At 41.9% G+C, this 16,492-nt stretch overlaps 1 protein-coding gene across 1 annotated transcript in view; it reads right to left on the bottom strand.

Moving 5' to 3' along the window:
* Positions 1-469: 469 nt before the first annotated feature.
* The window catches only part of mapk4 (mitogen-activated protein kinase 4), a 33,240-nt gene continuing 17,217 nt past the window's right edge, over positions 470-16,492 (bottom strand). Inside the window, exons 4-9 of the mRNA XM_047380840.1 lie at positions 9,627-9,771; positions 8,596-8,678; positions 7,350-7,428; positions 6,398-6,614; positions 5,330-5,495; positions 470-5,046 (exon numbers count right to left, since the gene is read on the bottom strand). Coding sequence (XP_047236796.1) covers positions 4,102-5,046; positions 5,330-5,495; positions 6,398-6,614; positions 7,350-7,428; positions 8,596-8,678; positions 9,627-9,771 — 1,635 coding nt within the window. The 3' untranslated portion in view covers positions 470-4,101. The remainder of the gene's footprint in view (positions 5,047-5,329; positions 5,496-6,397; positions 6,615-7,349; positions 7,429-8,595; positions 8,679-9,626; positions 9,772-16,492) is intronic.

Consider the following 16,492-nt stretch of genomic DNA (forward strand, 5'->3'; position numbering starts at 1 on the left):
AACAAAAAGGACCATAAAGGACAATGAACACACCAATAGGTGAAACACAACGGTGGCAGCATTATGCTGTGGGTATACATTCTTTTCAGTTGGTTAAAGAGAAGTGGCCAGAATTGATGATAAGATGGATAAAGCTAAATACAGGAAGTGAGCCTGTTAGAGCCAGCAGAAGATTTGACCTTCTAGCAGGACAAGGATCTATAGTTTACAATCAGAACTATGACAGAATGTTTAAGACAAAAGCATATTCATGTGTTAGAATCCTGACCAAAACTGCAAACAACTGCAAATTTATACCAAGACTGAAAAACGTACAGATGCTCCCTATCCAATGTTGAACTATATTGCCAAATAGAATGGGCCGAGGTTTCTGTCTGAGAAAGCTCTGAAAAAGCTGCATATATAGATGGACGGATGGACGGATGGACAGATGGATGGACCGACAGACATACAGACAGACTGACAGATCCAACTTTCTAAAACATTTTTTTTATTATTGTTTTCAACCAAAGCAGACACTCAAAAAAAGAGATGCTATCATTAAATTAAAGTCCCACAAATGTTCACCTCCTTGAAGCATGACTAGGCTAAATATAAAATAAGAAACCAGATAAATATTAGTGTTTCACAGAGACACCATAAAGACCATACGTTACCTGCATAGCCATACAGAGACGAGGGCATGTGTTACATTCAGCAAGCTGGAAGCATTGAGGTGTACTGAGGCATATTTTCAACATTGCTTTATGGAATAAGGATTTCTACTTTTGGCTCAGTAACCACATGTTACAGTGTGTTTGTATCTCTTGATAATGGCATTATTGCTCTATTAGGATGCCTCCAGAATGAACTGTGCTGCAAATGTAGATTATCAGACATGGTAAAGGTTAGACTGCAGTCTAATTGATGTAATACTGGATCAGAAAGTTACAGCTTGTATTCTCTTTGAGTGCTCTAAATAAGTCCAGGTAGGCTACTATTCTTGTTAAGGGCGGTACATTCCTGACAAAAGGCTGATTGTGACCAAATGCTGCCTCTGTAAATGTGCTTCATATTCTACATGTGCTTCATTGTGAATTTAAACACAAATATCTGGTCTGACTGCTGTTTCATGGGGTTCTACTACTAGAAACCCTCATGTTAGTATTCTTTTGAAATATTTGACTTCCTGGAGGTTACATCATGCATAAAGGAGCAGATTGATATAAATGTCAATGTTGCACAGTAAAACCATTTTAATGTTAAACTACTGTCATTGTTTTAAATGAAGCGGCTATTCAGAGAATGACTAAAAGATAATAAGACATGCTTGTTTTGCAATATTGTTGGCAGTGTATTTTGATCTCAGAGTTTTACCTCTGGACATCCCTCCAGCTGTACTGCTATACAGGTGCATATGGACTCTCCATACAGTTGATGATAATTTCACAGCAGGACATTGCATTTCAGTTTGTTACATGCGTATGTATGAAAAATTAACTGAACTGTGCTGTATGGCAACTGTATGTTGCCATTCAGCACATCTATGCCACACCACCCTCCATAATAATTGGCACCAAGTCCAACAGTGAGCTTTGTCGATTTTCTTTTACCTGCCTTACCACGCTGTTTGCTGTTGCAGATTAAAGACATGCTTGGCTCCTTGCCCATCCAATCATTGCTCTTAAAGTACATTTTTATATAGTTGTTTTCTTGAAGCCATTTACTAATTTATGAAGGTCAATACACATTTGTATCACTTGCATGACATGCACTGTTGTCTCTCACATTCTTAAGAGTAGCTAAAGAGTGGCTATTTACAGTATACCACAGAAAAACAGGAAGTCATGGATTATTGGTAAGTTTCCAGACACTGGTGAATTTAAAGAAGAAAAGAACAAATAAACATATATGTTTTCAAATTGTGAAAGTTGGGAATGAAAGACAATTATTTCTGTAAATGTGTTTTTTTTCTCCAATAAATATAAATTTACTTAAATTAAAGGCTGGATATTTCTACATTTCTTAATGTATGATTAATCCTTAAATAAAAATGAATATTTACTTATAAATAAAAAAAGAAAAAAAGATTTTATTATAGGGTAGTTGCTAGTAACGGTGCAGATGCTATATGTCCTCCAGTGTGGTTGACTTGGCTAAGAAAAATTAACTGCCAAACTATTATATATATATATATATATATATATATATATAAAAGAAACATACAGATGCATCTAGTAACAGCTAAATATAAAAACAACATTGAAATACCATTCCACATAATAAATAGGACTACTTAGCAGACTCTACATTTTCCAAAATAGAGGGAAGTGTTATTTGTGTTAAAGCTTTCCATTGTTAACATTAAAGTGAGCAGAAAGGCGTTTAGGCTCGAGGCTGTGGAAGAATAGTGTGCTTTCAGTGTGGAACAGATTTGGTGGATCGAGCAGAAAACAAACCACATGTGATCAAAAATGAGTCCAGCTGGAGGAAGAATCATAAAGTACTACCACAGCGCATTCCATATTCAAACAAAATCCCAACTAACCCAAAATTCATTAACAAGAACATGTGTTCTATTTAGAAAATATTACAGAACTATTTTAGCCAAAACAATGTCTAGTGATATATTACATGTACTTGAAAATCAAATACAAACAGAACTTTATACAAATTTCTATAGTTAAAATTTAGTAAGTCGCTGCGAGAGTTTATAATATCACCCTCCCACTGATTACTTCTTTGTTAATACATTCAGATGCTTAGAAAAAGCTTTTTTTTTTCTGTTTTACTGTCATCATTTGATACATGATATTGGAAGACTGTCAGATCCTTTCAAAAGGTAACAGGATGGAGTTTAGAAAAACATTTAAAGCAAGTTTCAAGCGAATAATGGGAGTCTGCTTAAAAGTTCAGTTATCAATGAATGTAATTCTGTGTGACAGCTTAAATGGTGCATAAAAATATTCCTCAGAGGTTGGACCTTGAATCCTGGCATTACATCACATCCCTTCAAGTTGATAACAATGTATTTATCTTTATTAAATGCATGTAAATAGTAAATGTTTGGAACATGTTCACAAACAGAGGTTGTACAACATCATGTTGTACAACCTCTATTTCCTTTAGTATTTGACAGCATAAAACAAAGAGGCATACATTTTTATCGGCTTTAATTGCTGATAGCAGTTAGCACTAAAACAGTTAGCAAATCTTACTGAGTTTTCAACTGGCCAGTTTGTCTCGGAAGTCCGAGCTCGGATCTAGAAATTACAGCACACTAAAGTTGAAAGTGTTCTCGCTGCAATTCAGAAAACCAGTGGGACTTGCTATTTGTTTTTGGACTAACTATTAATGCTTTTGTTTCCATGTTTTGCATTAAAATGCTATGTTCTCATATTGTTCAATAGCCTCCCTGTCAGCATTTTGGCGTTTTTGACATTATCTGACTAGGAATTCAGAAAATCCAACTTCCTACCAAAAAGAGCACATGCCCCTGGGATGCACTAAACTCAGGTGTGGTGTCATTCTCTGATCTGAGCTTCAACTTGTGAGAAAAACTGACTGAAGACCTCTTCTTGGTCATTTCTAACTTTAGGGGAAATTCTTCTTTATCCGACCTATGCGCAATGTCATTCTCAGATCTGAGATTTGACCTCTAAAACAAATTAAATACACTAGGACACCCTTAACTTTTCTGTTTGGAATTATGACTACAGGGGGCGCTCTTGCTGCATTTCCAACTGGGAACTTAGGATATTCTAGTTTGGACACAAAGAGGATGCACCATTAGTCAACATCAAGTCTAACTTGACAACCTACAGAAACAGGCATAAAGCTTAAACTTATATGCTCACATTGAGCAAATGTTTTGTATTTTCAGTGCTAAGTGTGATGATTTATATTTTACTCAAGTCCTTTTTGAGCTTTTATCGCCTGAGAACTCTTTTAAATAAAGTTGCACGATTGCTTTTTTTACCAGAGGTTTGTCACATAAAGCCATTTAAGGGCTAAAAATGCAAGCTGCTACAGTAGAATGCAGAACATCCTTCATTTATGGTATATTTTGTAGTGTGACTAGTTTTATAGCTACCGTGCTGAACCTGGTACTGAAATGTAACATTAGGAGTTTGGAGTCTGAGATGGGGACGTCCTTTGCTCTGAAAGCCGAGGCACCTTCCCTTTAATGTTTGGCGTTTTGCTCTCCGCCATCCAACTTTCATCTTTTCCTTTCTTAACATGGACTTTCTCTTTATTCTGCCGGACCAGCTTCAGAGCTCTGGAAATGAACACATCCAGGTCAAACAAATGCTCTTTTTGCTTGACCGGCAGAGATTCTGTGGAGTCAGCATTAGGGGACTGAGATAATGAGGAGGTAGATGTCAGTGGTTGAGATTCTGTGAGCTGAACAACTGGCGTTGGTGGTGGTGATACTGTTTGAGGTGAAAATATAGCTGTGGGAGATGATGGGAAGAGAAAGGGAAGGGTATTAGAGGAGGATGTGATGGAGGGAAGGGGGCTCAGTCTGTCTTCATCATATTCAGCTATTGGGTGTTGGATGTGTTTGTTGTAGTGAAAGACAGGAGTTGGGAGGTCAGAAGGAGACAGCGGAAGAGGGGGAGAGGAGGTGTAGCAGGAGGGCGAGCAGTGTCCCATTGATGGACTGGTACTGGGCGAGTGCAGACGAGAATGAGCACTCTCCACCCAGCGAGTGATTTCCTGGAACAAATCCCCAGTTTCCTCCTCTTCTTCCTCTGCTTCTTCGACTTTCACCTCTCCGAGGTCCTCTATGCTGCCACCAATGGGCTCGGCATGCGGAGGGAGTCTGCCGGTGTTATGCTTCCAGTGAGACAGATCCAGAATCAGCTTAGGCTCCGAGTAGTGCTGAGGCTTTCCCTCCCGCCAAGCAATTTTATCCAGGTATGAAGGAGAGCCCACTTTGTAATCGCAGGAGCGGCCACAGTCAAGCTCCCCATAACCTAAAGCACAGACCCGTTCCAGAGAGGAATGAGAGCTCTCCAGGAAGCGCTCAGCTGAAGTGCTATGGGAATATTTGCGGGGGTCAACCTATGTCAAGGCAGATTAAGGAAGGAGAGTTAAAAATTAGCCTAATCCTTCAGAAAACTTTCTGCCTTACAAACGTTTGCATACCCTGGTCATCTTACAACCACAAATTACATTTTATGGGCTTTTACGCGACAGACCAACAGAAAGTAGTGGATAATTGCATGACCTCAAGCATTAAACATGAACAAATGCATTGGCCTGATCACTTTTACCTGTCAAATGTAAGCTGATTAGGTGAGATGAGTATAAACCATTTAGGAACTTGACCAATTGCATAACCAACCTGAGCTTCTTCTGTCAGGGAGCTGGAACTGGCCCTGGGGTCCCTCTGCACCTCTTCATTATCTGTGGTGTCTTCTAGGTTAGATGCAATAGGACTAGAGGGCATGCACCGACACCTCTCGTCTGAGTATGGTGCCCCTACATTGGTTGATAAACTGTTATCGTACCTGCAGGCAAGGGCAAAATTTTTTTTATTAAAATCATCACATGTATAGAGATATCTCTTATGGGAGTTTTGGGAGTATGCAGTAAAAGTTTACAAGTTTAGACCAAAGACACACACCGGCCTTATTATGTTAGCTGTATATCCACTTTATTTCCTGTGTATTGTAAAATACGTGCTGATTATGACTATGAGGAACAGAAACACACCCACTGCAGAATACAGCAACAAACCAACAAAACCTTCTTTTGTTTGAGGCCATTCACATTTACTGCGGACCACAGAAGGTCACTTTTATCTGCAGCAAGAAGATTTTATATTGACTTTTAGGGCCAAGGCAGGAGATTCATACAGGTTACATGCATATACCTTTTCCTCTTTTAATGTTTCCTCTATTTTCTTCATTGTAGCAATGATTTAAAATTTTTTATGTCCCTTACCAATAGTAAAGTATTTTCCATTTCAGTTCAATCAACTACAGAAGGAGGAATATGGTATGTGATGAAATGTCAAATAAAGCTGTAGTTTTCTCTATGGCCAGAATGATTTTTGTTTTTAGCAGTCATAAAGTATTGTCTAAAATCAGTTTGTAGACTTTTTAAAAGTGGCCCAGAAAGTACTTCACGATTTTTTAAGTCTAGCCTGAAACGTAGAAGAAAAAAGGCACCCATTGTATCTAGGAAAACAGAGAAAGTCCTTGGAATAGTCTTGTTAACCATTGTTGAGGAGCATTTCTCTTTTTCTTGTCAGAAGCAAGACGTAAAAAATAAAATGAGGAACAAGTTTGCACAGTTTTCTATTAGTTTGTAATTATAACAAGAAATGAAAATTTGTTCTGATGGGGTTCACCAATCTGTTTATGAACAGTAGCATGAATGCGCACCCTCGTCAAATTAAAATCTTTACCTTTCCCAGTGAAAGCTGGAGGCCTGACTGTCGCTGCTGCTCAGGCTCTGCTCTGTGATGAGGCTGTCCAGCTCATCCTCGATGTGGAAAGGGTGTGATGAGACGGGCTCATCCTCAGGACAGGAGTACTGCTGAAGAAATGGGTGGGACAGACCTTCTTCAGCTGTTAAACGGTCACTGGGGTTAAAAGTTAAGATGCGCTCGAGAAAATCCACCCCTGAGAGGAAAAACAAGAAGGAATTGGTGGGGTTATTTTTTATCACTGCATCTTTTGGCTGTCTCAAGATTATTTCAATGTATTTAATTCAAAAATATTTAAATCCAACGTTTAATTGGAGTACATTTATTCCAAGGGGCGACAAATCCAAAGTAAAAGAAAGTTTTTTTTGTTTTTAAAAATTCTGATCAAACAAAAGTAAATAAAGCCTTTGAGTAAAATTTCAGTTTTTGTTTTCATAGCTGATCTGAGCATCTGGGAACCTTTAATTAGTGACATCTGTTGTATAAATATGGCATGACACATAAGCCAATTTTTTCTTAGCCAATCCTTAAAAATGGGAAAGAGAAGAGAACATGAAGTTCGACTTAGGCAGATGTGTGTTAAGCTTAATAAGTCACCAGAAGGTAACAAGAAGGTAGTTCCTCATTTGAAGTTGTCCATATCTACAGTCAGAGCAATAACTGAAAACCAATCCTGTGACAAATAAGGCTGGATGAAGATCCAGATTTTTCTTGCCTCCACCCACAGAAAGAAGAAGGTGAGAAGGGTAAACAAAAGCTCAGTGTTAGAGAACGGCAGTAAATTTCCCAGTGTGAGATTATGCTACTGCAGTAAAAGATTAAATCATTTTAGGTTCTTTTTTTCACATCTTTACGAGTGGTTTCAATAAATTTGAACGTTATTTTACTGCTTCTCTGTCCCTTTATTCCCAGGACTATTTGCTTCACTCACCCCATGGATCCATTTCCGGCAGCAACTCAGAGAAGGGTTTCTTGACTCCCCATCCATGACTGACATATGAAGGCATCACCTTGGAAAGTAAAATTAAAATACCGAAGTGTTATTTTCTCAATAGGAATATGTTTGCTAGAACTAATCTGTGTTTAACTGGTTGTTGCCAGGAAGTCAGCAACCAGCAGTGATTTATGAAAGGACTGTGGAGCTACGGTTCTGATTCTTTTGGCCATTTGTTTGCTAATGCACCATGATTATATGTAGGCTTCATTCTAATTGTGTATGTCTGGTAATATGATGTTAAACCATTTATCCTTCTGCTTTTGTGGAAGAACCCAAGTAGCTGTGTTTCATACCTGTTTATTGCATGTATATTTTTATTTGGAACAAATCAATCAATCAAAATGTGTTTACATAGCTCAATAAAATAATTTTCAATTAACAGATTGCTTTAGAAATCGTAAATTATTAAACAATGGTCAAAGCAATATAAATACAATATAATCAAATAAAAAACAATTTAGTCAATTTTAATGCCAAGACATGCAATTTATGGATTAAAATGATTAACAATCTAAGCTGTTCTTCCCGACAACTGTTACACATACTGGGGGCTGAAAAAGCTGTTTTTTAGTCCGAAGGTGGTGCCATATCATTTAGCCTCTTAAAAACAACCAATAAAATAAAGTTAAGACTACAAAACTTTAGTTTTACATCCAGTCAGATTCAAACATGTTGGTAAAATTAAAATGTTACTTTAAGCCTAAATCCAGCAAGGGTATGAAAAATGTTGGGCTTAACTGTTCATAGAAAACTACAGCAATTTAAACATGATGTTAGTTGTGGATTTTTTGTTTTTTTGTGAATAGGTTAGTTTGACTTTTGGTTTCAAGTTAGTTTCCAGTTATTTTCCATCTTGAATTACACTGTTCCCTTTCTCTCCAGGTATATTTGGAGGACCTAACAACATCAATGCAAAACTTAAACGAAAACATGGGCAGATCTTCAAAAAATAATCTCTGTGGAACTGGGATGAAGAAATTATTAACTTTGATATTACTCCAGGTATAAATAGAGGAAGATTTTCTTTTTTTTAAGTTCAGCAGCGGTATACAATTTTGGACTGCTTCTAATCTTTGCATCTTAAAAAAAGACTGAATTGGTCTAAAAGCTGTTGTGTTTGCAAACATCGACTAATGTCGGATTGTGGTCATGCGGCTTGCATTGCCCTCTGAGATGTCACCTGTAGAAGATCCTGCCTATCCTCCTCTCTCAGTACGGGCACTGTGTCGAGAATCAACTGCATCTGTTCCAGCTCATGAGCTCCTGCGAGAGAGACACAGCCAGAGACAGGCAGAGAGGAGAAAGAGGACTGGTTACATAAGCACAGAAACACAAGTAAAACAAGAACTACCCAGAGGTGTGAGCTGACAGGAGACAGAAGACGATTTGATTGAAATCATGCAGACTGACTGCAACACTCTGTAGTGAGCTGCTCTAAGATTTTATCACTCTACATCAAGATTTTATAACTTTTTATTATTACAACCTTGTTTGTAGTATCAGATGGTATTAGTCATTGCATCCGATAGAGAGCTACTGTTTTGTGTAGCAGTAAGGAAGTCTAAACTTGAAATACAAATATTTCAAGGACAACAGCAGGTGGCGCTAATCAAACACTCTTAAAAATAGGTAAGCAATATATTTGGCTGTGAGTGCATTATTTCCCTCTTGGTAAACAAAATCCTAGCGAGTCCACCGCTCTCCTTTTTGCCCGGGGAAAGATGAGGCAAACAGCTCTGACACCTGATGTGTGAAAGTCTCACATAACTGGAACAGCGGGGGAAGAGGATGACCTTTCTGAGTTTCTGTGGTCGGCCCTGTGGCGCAGAGGAGCTGGTGGAGGTCAGAATCAACTGGTCAGCTGGAACTGCACTTGCTTTAGACAGACAGCATCTTCCATCGTCATTGTTATTCTGCTCAGGCAAAGAAGTAGCCCGCATGAAAGGAGGAAAGTGTCTTTGGTGGAGGACAAAAAAAACCAAAACCTTCTGCCTATGGATGCCACCACCCCTATGATAAAATCTCTAAGTCTTTGCAAGAAACTATAGACAAGTTATCAACGTGCTTGAATATGACTATTTGAAATTATTAGTGGTTACACTTAGCATCCCAACAACTTGGATTTTATTTATCTATTCAGTCATTTAGATGGTGAGTAAAACATGATTTTACTGAGTCACGACAATGCTTTGATAAAGATCATCACACTACCTGCAAACAGCATGCGTCCAGTGAGCATCTCGGCCAGTATGCAGCCAGCGGCCCACATGTCAATGGCCTTGGTGTAATTGTTGGGGGATAGGAGCAGACGAGGGGAACGATACCACTTAGTTACCAAACCCTCAGACAGATAGCCCTGAGGAGGGGAGTTGGATAGAAATGGGACACAGAGAGAAATTAAGAAATTTGAGTAGTACAATGATGGAATATAAATATCGTGAATTTAAACTTTTTCACATTTTCTCATGTTACAATAACAAACTTATGAGAAAACACAAAGCAGGGCACAATTAAGAATTCAAAAGAAAATTACAGCTTCCAAAATCTTAAAAACAAAAACATTTAGTGATTTGGTAACCAGACCCTTTTACGCTAATACCCTAAATGAAAAACAGTGCAAACAATGGTCATCAGAAGACACCAATTAGTAAATAAAGTCCACCTCTGTGTAATTTATACTCAGTATAAAGCCAGCCATTCTAGGAGGCCTCAGAGTTTTGTTAACATTAGAGAACAAACAGCATCATGAAGCTCACGGAACACTAAGAGACAGGTCGGGGAGAAAGTTGTGGAAAAGTTTAAAGCAACAGCTGAGAGCATGATAACTCTGAAGGAGCTGCAGAGATCTGCAGCTCAGGTGGAGGAACAACAGTTAGTTGTGCACACCACTCTTCTGGTCTGTATGAGAAAGTGGTAAGGAGAAACTCATTGTTACAAGAAAGCCATAAGATGTCACAAATAAACACATGAAAGAAGGTGCTTTGTGGTCAGATGGGACACTAACCATCCTCTAATTACACCATGACTACAATGAAACATGGTGATGGCAGCATTATGCTTTGTAGATGCTTTTCTTCAGCATGTGGATTTTTTCACATTATTTTCGAAATTTGAAAAAGGTGTGTACATACAAACCCATTTTGTAAATTAGATTATAGTTAAAAACTTAATATATTTCAGTAACTTAGCTCATTAAGTGAAACACCTTATATAAATTAAATGCACTCTAATTGATGTTTTCAAACCTTTATTATTACTATGATTTTCTGCTTCCAGCCTAATCAAAACAGGATATTTAAGATGAGAATATTACATCAAACAAATACAAAAATTGTTTTAAGGAAAAGATCCTTTTCGTTGGTTTTTTGAGCAGTCTGTTATAAACATAACTCAACGAGTCATTTCATTACAGGCCACCCACTCTGTTTCTAACCTTTATTCAGTGGGGACTCTACACAACCCAGCCTGACTCAAAGATGTTCAGCAAGGGTTCTCAGGCTAGCTTTATTAGAAAGTAATTCTTACAGAGACATTGGTGTTATATCACCTTTTCTCATCCCTGCAGCACAATTTAACAGTTGTAAATGAGTAACTACAAATCTTTTTGACAGATCTTTTATCAGCCTATCTCATCTTACTGCACTCTTTTAGCACTTATCTCTTGCGCCACCTTTACTCTTCTTTCTTTCTCCTCTGGGACACTAGTTCCTTCACTCATGTTATTATTCTGTCTCAACTCCACATTTCTTTTTCACCACATCTTTTTTATCCTGTCTTCGTGCTCCCCCTCCCTGCTGTCTGTTCTTTTCTTTGTTGCAGCAGATGACCAAACTGAGTACTCTTTGACCTTGTCTGTCTCTACCCTCCATGTGGGTCTGTCTTTATCGGAGTTCTCACTTCTTCTACCTGTCTGGCAAATACTACATGATGTACATTTTCAGGAAGTAAGATGAATAAAGCTGATCTGAAAACAAAAACCCACGTAGGTCTAAGTAGTAGATTACAGATATAAAGAGTCTTTTAAAAGTATCCATAGTCCTTAAATAGTTCTAAATTGTTTCACATCACAACCATAAACTTCTGTGTATTTTATTGGAATATTACATACCAGAGCTCTTTTTTCCACAGGTTTAAAGGTTTAACTAGGATATCGTAGGACTTACGTCACTTCTGAATACAATTAGTTGCATTGGATTTCATTTGTGGGGATTGGAGTGAAAGGGGCTGACTAAAAATGCACGTCATAGATTTTTTATTTGTATAAAACGTTGAAACCCTTTATGCATTTCCTTCCACAGCACATGTATGTACTACTTTGTGTTGGTCTGGCACAAAGTGTCAGGATCTGGAGTTATCTGCTGCCTGCTATTGCCAGAGACTACAGGTGTGGCTCATTTGGTTCATCAGCTGGGAAGCATAAAGATGATGGATTGCCAGCATTTTGTTGCCTGAGTGCTTTGCCCTCCGTGGTAATCTTTCTGGCCAGCTCTGAAACCTGATATTTTGCAAGTTTGTTGGAAAGTGATTGTAAAGCTTTTTCTGAACTAGAAAAGAAAACACTAACTTCTTCCTGTTACCCGTTCCAGGTGTGACCTCTGGGTGATCGGACCTCAAACCAGACCTCTGTTATTTTTTGCGGCTCCCTCCTGACTAGAACTGAACCTGGCAGACTAAGTTCCACTCCTGACTCTGTGCCTCTCCCTGGTGGATTCCCCGTTCCCCCTCCACCAGTAAGAAACGCTGTCTTTTAGGCCTTATTCTGAGGTTCAGTCTCAAACCGTCTTTTTCTCCCTTGTTTCATTTAGTGACAAGGATTAGGTTCACCGCTCTCATAACTGCCTTGCTGAGTTTTCAATAAACTTTAACTAAACCGTTCTTGTTTTCTGAGTGTCTCTGCATGTGGGTTAAATCGGCAATAAGAAACATGACAGAGCACTCAGGTCAGCCTAACCCAGCAGAGGCTCTACAGAGAACCTTAGCCGAACATAGTCAGCAGATCCATACGCATGGTTCCACCCTCCAAACCCTCCTAGATCAGGAGCGGCAGACTAACCAGCAATTAGAGCATCTGGCATCTCTGTTCCAACGCGACTGTAGCCCTGTGTCCGCTGCACCTGTGGGGGGCGCTGCCGAACGTTTAGCACCTCAACAGCAAATTCTCTCCAGTGACGTCACCTCCCCTAATCCGGAGAAGTTCTCCGGAGAGGTGGGAGGTTGCTGTGGATTTCTACTCCAGTGTACACTAGTGTTCAACCGGTCCCCCCAGTCTTTTCCACATGATGAGGGTAAGATCTCATACATCTTGGGGTTGTTGACTGGGAGGTGTAGAATATATAAATTATCTATGTGTGTAACCTGTGTGCATATGGAGGAGAGGAGAGTGAGGCATAGAAAGTGCAAGGTTATAAATTGGTGAATGACAAGGGAGTAGGGGATAGAGAGAGTCCAAGGTTGTAAACAGGTGGAGGACAGGGAAGACCGGAGACAGGACAGAATAAGCTTGCTAGGAGAAAATAACCAGAACCACTCCTTATTTGGACCCAAGGAACTCTTATGCTATATATGAGTGACATGATATATGTATATGTTGAACACACCCTTGGAACTGAATAAAACGAGCCTGAAAGCGGAGAGTTGATCAGAGTTGGGCTTGCAGGTGCTTGACTGGAGTCCATCTCTCACTCTGCGCAAAGGCGAACTCAAAGTTGATTGTACTTGTGTTTATTTCACTCTTTTGAAACCTGTACCCAAATCAACGGACCCGGGGAAGCAGAGACGGCTTCGACAGAGGGCACTCCAGTGGGCGGAGGCACGCTGCTCTGATTGTAATAATTTTGGTGTCTCTTACGAGAAATTCATTGTAGAGTTTAAACAAACATTTGATGTAGCCTCTGATCAGTCTTTTACTGCCTGTGGGCGTTAAAACAGCGGAATCGTCCACTGGCTGATTTTTCTATCGATTTCCGCACATTGGCCGCATCCTCAGGCTGGAACGCAAGCGCGTTAAAGGCGGCGTGTTTTTAATCCCTGGACGAGGCCGTTAAGGATGAGTTAGTGCTTGTAAAGGAGCCCGATGGGCTGGATAAATATATTGATTTGGCTGTCCGCATAGATACCCGCCTACGGGAGAGGAGGAGAGATCGCTCCGAGAGCAGTGGGGTGCCCTCAACCAGCCTCCTCATCTCCCTTGCCGGTTTTGCAGAACTTGCTGGTTGGCCACCCCGAAACCGAGCCCATGCAGGTGGGAAGAGCCAGGACCTCGCCTGGTGAGCAACGGCGGCGACGGGAGGCTAACCAGTGTTTCTATTGTGGTGCTCCTGACCATTTTATTTCCGCATGTCCCGTTTGGCCAAAAGGGGGGTCCGCCGGCTGTGAAGGTGCGACCGACGGACCCACCTTCTGTTTTTAAGACCCCTCGGTTCACGTTACCGGCCACTTTATTGTTGAACCGCCACGCTGAGGTTTTGTCCGCTCTAGTTGATTCCGGGTGCGATTTAAACCTGATTGACCAAGATCTGGCTAACAGGAGACAAATAGCTACAGAATTGTTGTCCCAGCCTCGCCGGGTTTTGGCGTTGGACGAGGTTTCCTTACATGAAATCACCCATCGAAGGCAGCCGTTAGAACTCATCTTGTCTGGTAACCACCGCGAGCACGTTTCCTTTTTTTTTCCCCCATCGCTCAGAGCGTGCTGGCGCTCAGTTTCCCCTGGCTCCAGTGCCATAACGCTCATATAAATTGGGTGGATTCACGCATAGAGGCTTGGTCTGAGAGATGCCTCAGCTCTTGTTTACAGTCTGCTGTTTGCCCTAGTACTCCTGTGGACTAGAGTAAGGAGGAGGAGCCCCCAGATTTGACCAGGGTTCCCCCCGAGTACCACGACCTCAAACAGGTTTTTAGTAAGTCCTGGGCCTTGTCTCTGCCTCCTCATCGGCCTTACGACTGCGCCATTAACCTCCTCCCAGGGGCTCCTTTGCCCTCCAGCCGGCTCTATAGGATCTCAGTGCCGGAGAGACAGGTAATGGATAAGTATATCACGGAGTCTTTAGCTGCTGGGATTATCCGTCCTTCCTCATCTCCCCTGGGGGCAGTCTTCTTTTTTGTGGGGAAGAAGGACGGTAGTTTGTGTCCTTGCATTGATTACAGAGGTTTGAACGCTATTACTGTAAAAAATAAGTACCCACTTCCATTGTTAGCTTCGGCTTTTGAACCCATGCACAGCGCCACTAGATTCACCAAACTGGACCTCAGAAACGCCTACCACTTAGTCCGAGTCCGCCAGAGAGACGAGTGGAAGACGGCATTCAAGAATCCCCTAGGGCACTGTGAGTATTTGATCATGCCCTTTGGCTTAAGTAATGCTCCAGCAGTGTTCCAGACACTCATCAATGATGTTCTGAGATATTATTTTGAATATTTTTGTGTTTGTATACCTGGACGACATTTAGATTTTTTCCAGAAGCCTCCACTAACACCGCCACCACGTTTGGCTGTTTCTACAGCGCCTCCTTGAAGACAGACTGTACGTCAAGGTCGAGAAGTGCGACTTTCATCAGTCGACTGTCAGTCTCCTGGGATTTGTTTTGGAGGAGGGACAGGTCCGCGCTGACCCAGGGAAGGTTCAAGCAGTGCTGGACTGGCCAGTACCTGACTCCCGGAAGAAGCTGCAGCAGTTCCTGGGGTTCGCCAACTTCTACCGGAGGTTCATACGGAATTACAGCCAAGTGGCGGCCCCCCTGACTGCGCTAACGTCCACCAAGACGACCTTCAGCTGGGGCACGGGGCCGAGGCCGCCTTCATCCGGTTAAAGAGGCTGTTCTCCCAAGCACCTGTCCTGATACATCCAGACTCTGTTAAGCAGTTCACATTGGAGGTTGACGCCTCGGACACCGGGGTGGGGGCGGTCCTCTCTCAGCCTTTGGACCAGGACGGGAGGCTACACCCCTGTGCCTTCTTCTCACGACGACTGACCCCCGCCGAACAGAACTACCAGGTGGGAGATAGGGAGCCTCTAGCCATCAAACTGGCCCTTGAGGAGTGGAGGCATTGGCTGGAGGGCGCCGAACATCCTGTGCTGGTTTGGACAGACCACAAGAACTTGTCTTACATTCAGTCAGCTAAACGTCTTAATGCCCGTCAATCACATTGGTCACTTTTTTTTTCCTGCTTTAATCTGTCTATGTCTTTTAGGCCTGGTTCCAAGAACCTTAAACCCGATGCTCTGTCCTGCCAGTTTGGCCCTGGGGACTCTGAAAAACAGGCCAAGCCCATTCTGCTGCCAAGCTGTACTGTTGACTCCTTAACCTGGGAGGTAGAGAACCTGGTGCGGCGAGCCCTCCCTGACGATCCAGGGCCGGGCACTGGGCCCCCTGGACGAACATACGTTCCAGCCTCAGTATGGTCCAGATTTATCTGCTGGTTCCATACAGCCAAGTTCTCCGCCCATCCAGGAGTCAGTAGAACCGTCGCAGCAGTTTCCAGGCGTTATTGGTGGCCGTCCATGTATAAAAACATCAGGGAGTACGTCAACGCCTGCGCTACCTGTGCCAGAAGCAAAACCTCCAATCAACCCCCCGCGGGCCTGCTCCAGCCTCTCAACGTCCCCAAGCGACCCTGGTCTCACGTAGCTTTGGATTTTGTTACCGGCCTGCCGAACTCTCATGGAATGACTGTAATAATGACTATAGTCGATCAATTCTCCTAGGCCTGCCACCTGGTCCCACTCAGGAAGCTGCCGTTGGCTCTCCAGACAGCAAAGTTCGTGGTCAAACATGTCTTCCGCCTGCACGGCATCCCCAGTTGTCTGTTGTCCGACAGGGGGCCTCAGTTCACTTCCCGGGTCTGGAGACATTTCTGTGACGCTTTGGGGGCAAAGGTGTCACTGACTTTGGGCCATCACCCCCAGTCAAATGGCCAAGTTGAGCATCTCAACCAAGAATTGGAGGCGGCACTACGGTGCGTAACATCAACCAGCCCCACTGAATGGAGTGCCCACTTGGGGTGGATCGAGTATGCCCACAACTCGCACGTCTCCTCTGCCACTGGCTACACACCTTTTGAGGCCTCCCTGGGGTACC

Source organism: Girardinichthys multiradiatus, chromosome 12, assembly GCF_021462225.1.
Source record: "Girardinichthys multiradiatus isolate DD_20200921_A chromosome 12, DD_fGirMul_XY1, whole genome shotgun sequence".
Lineage (NCBI taxonomy): Eukaryota > Metazoa > Chordata > Actinopteri > Cyprinodontiformes > Goodeidae > Girardinichthys > Girardinichthys multiradiatus.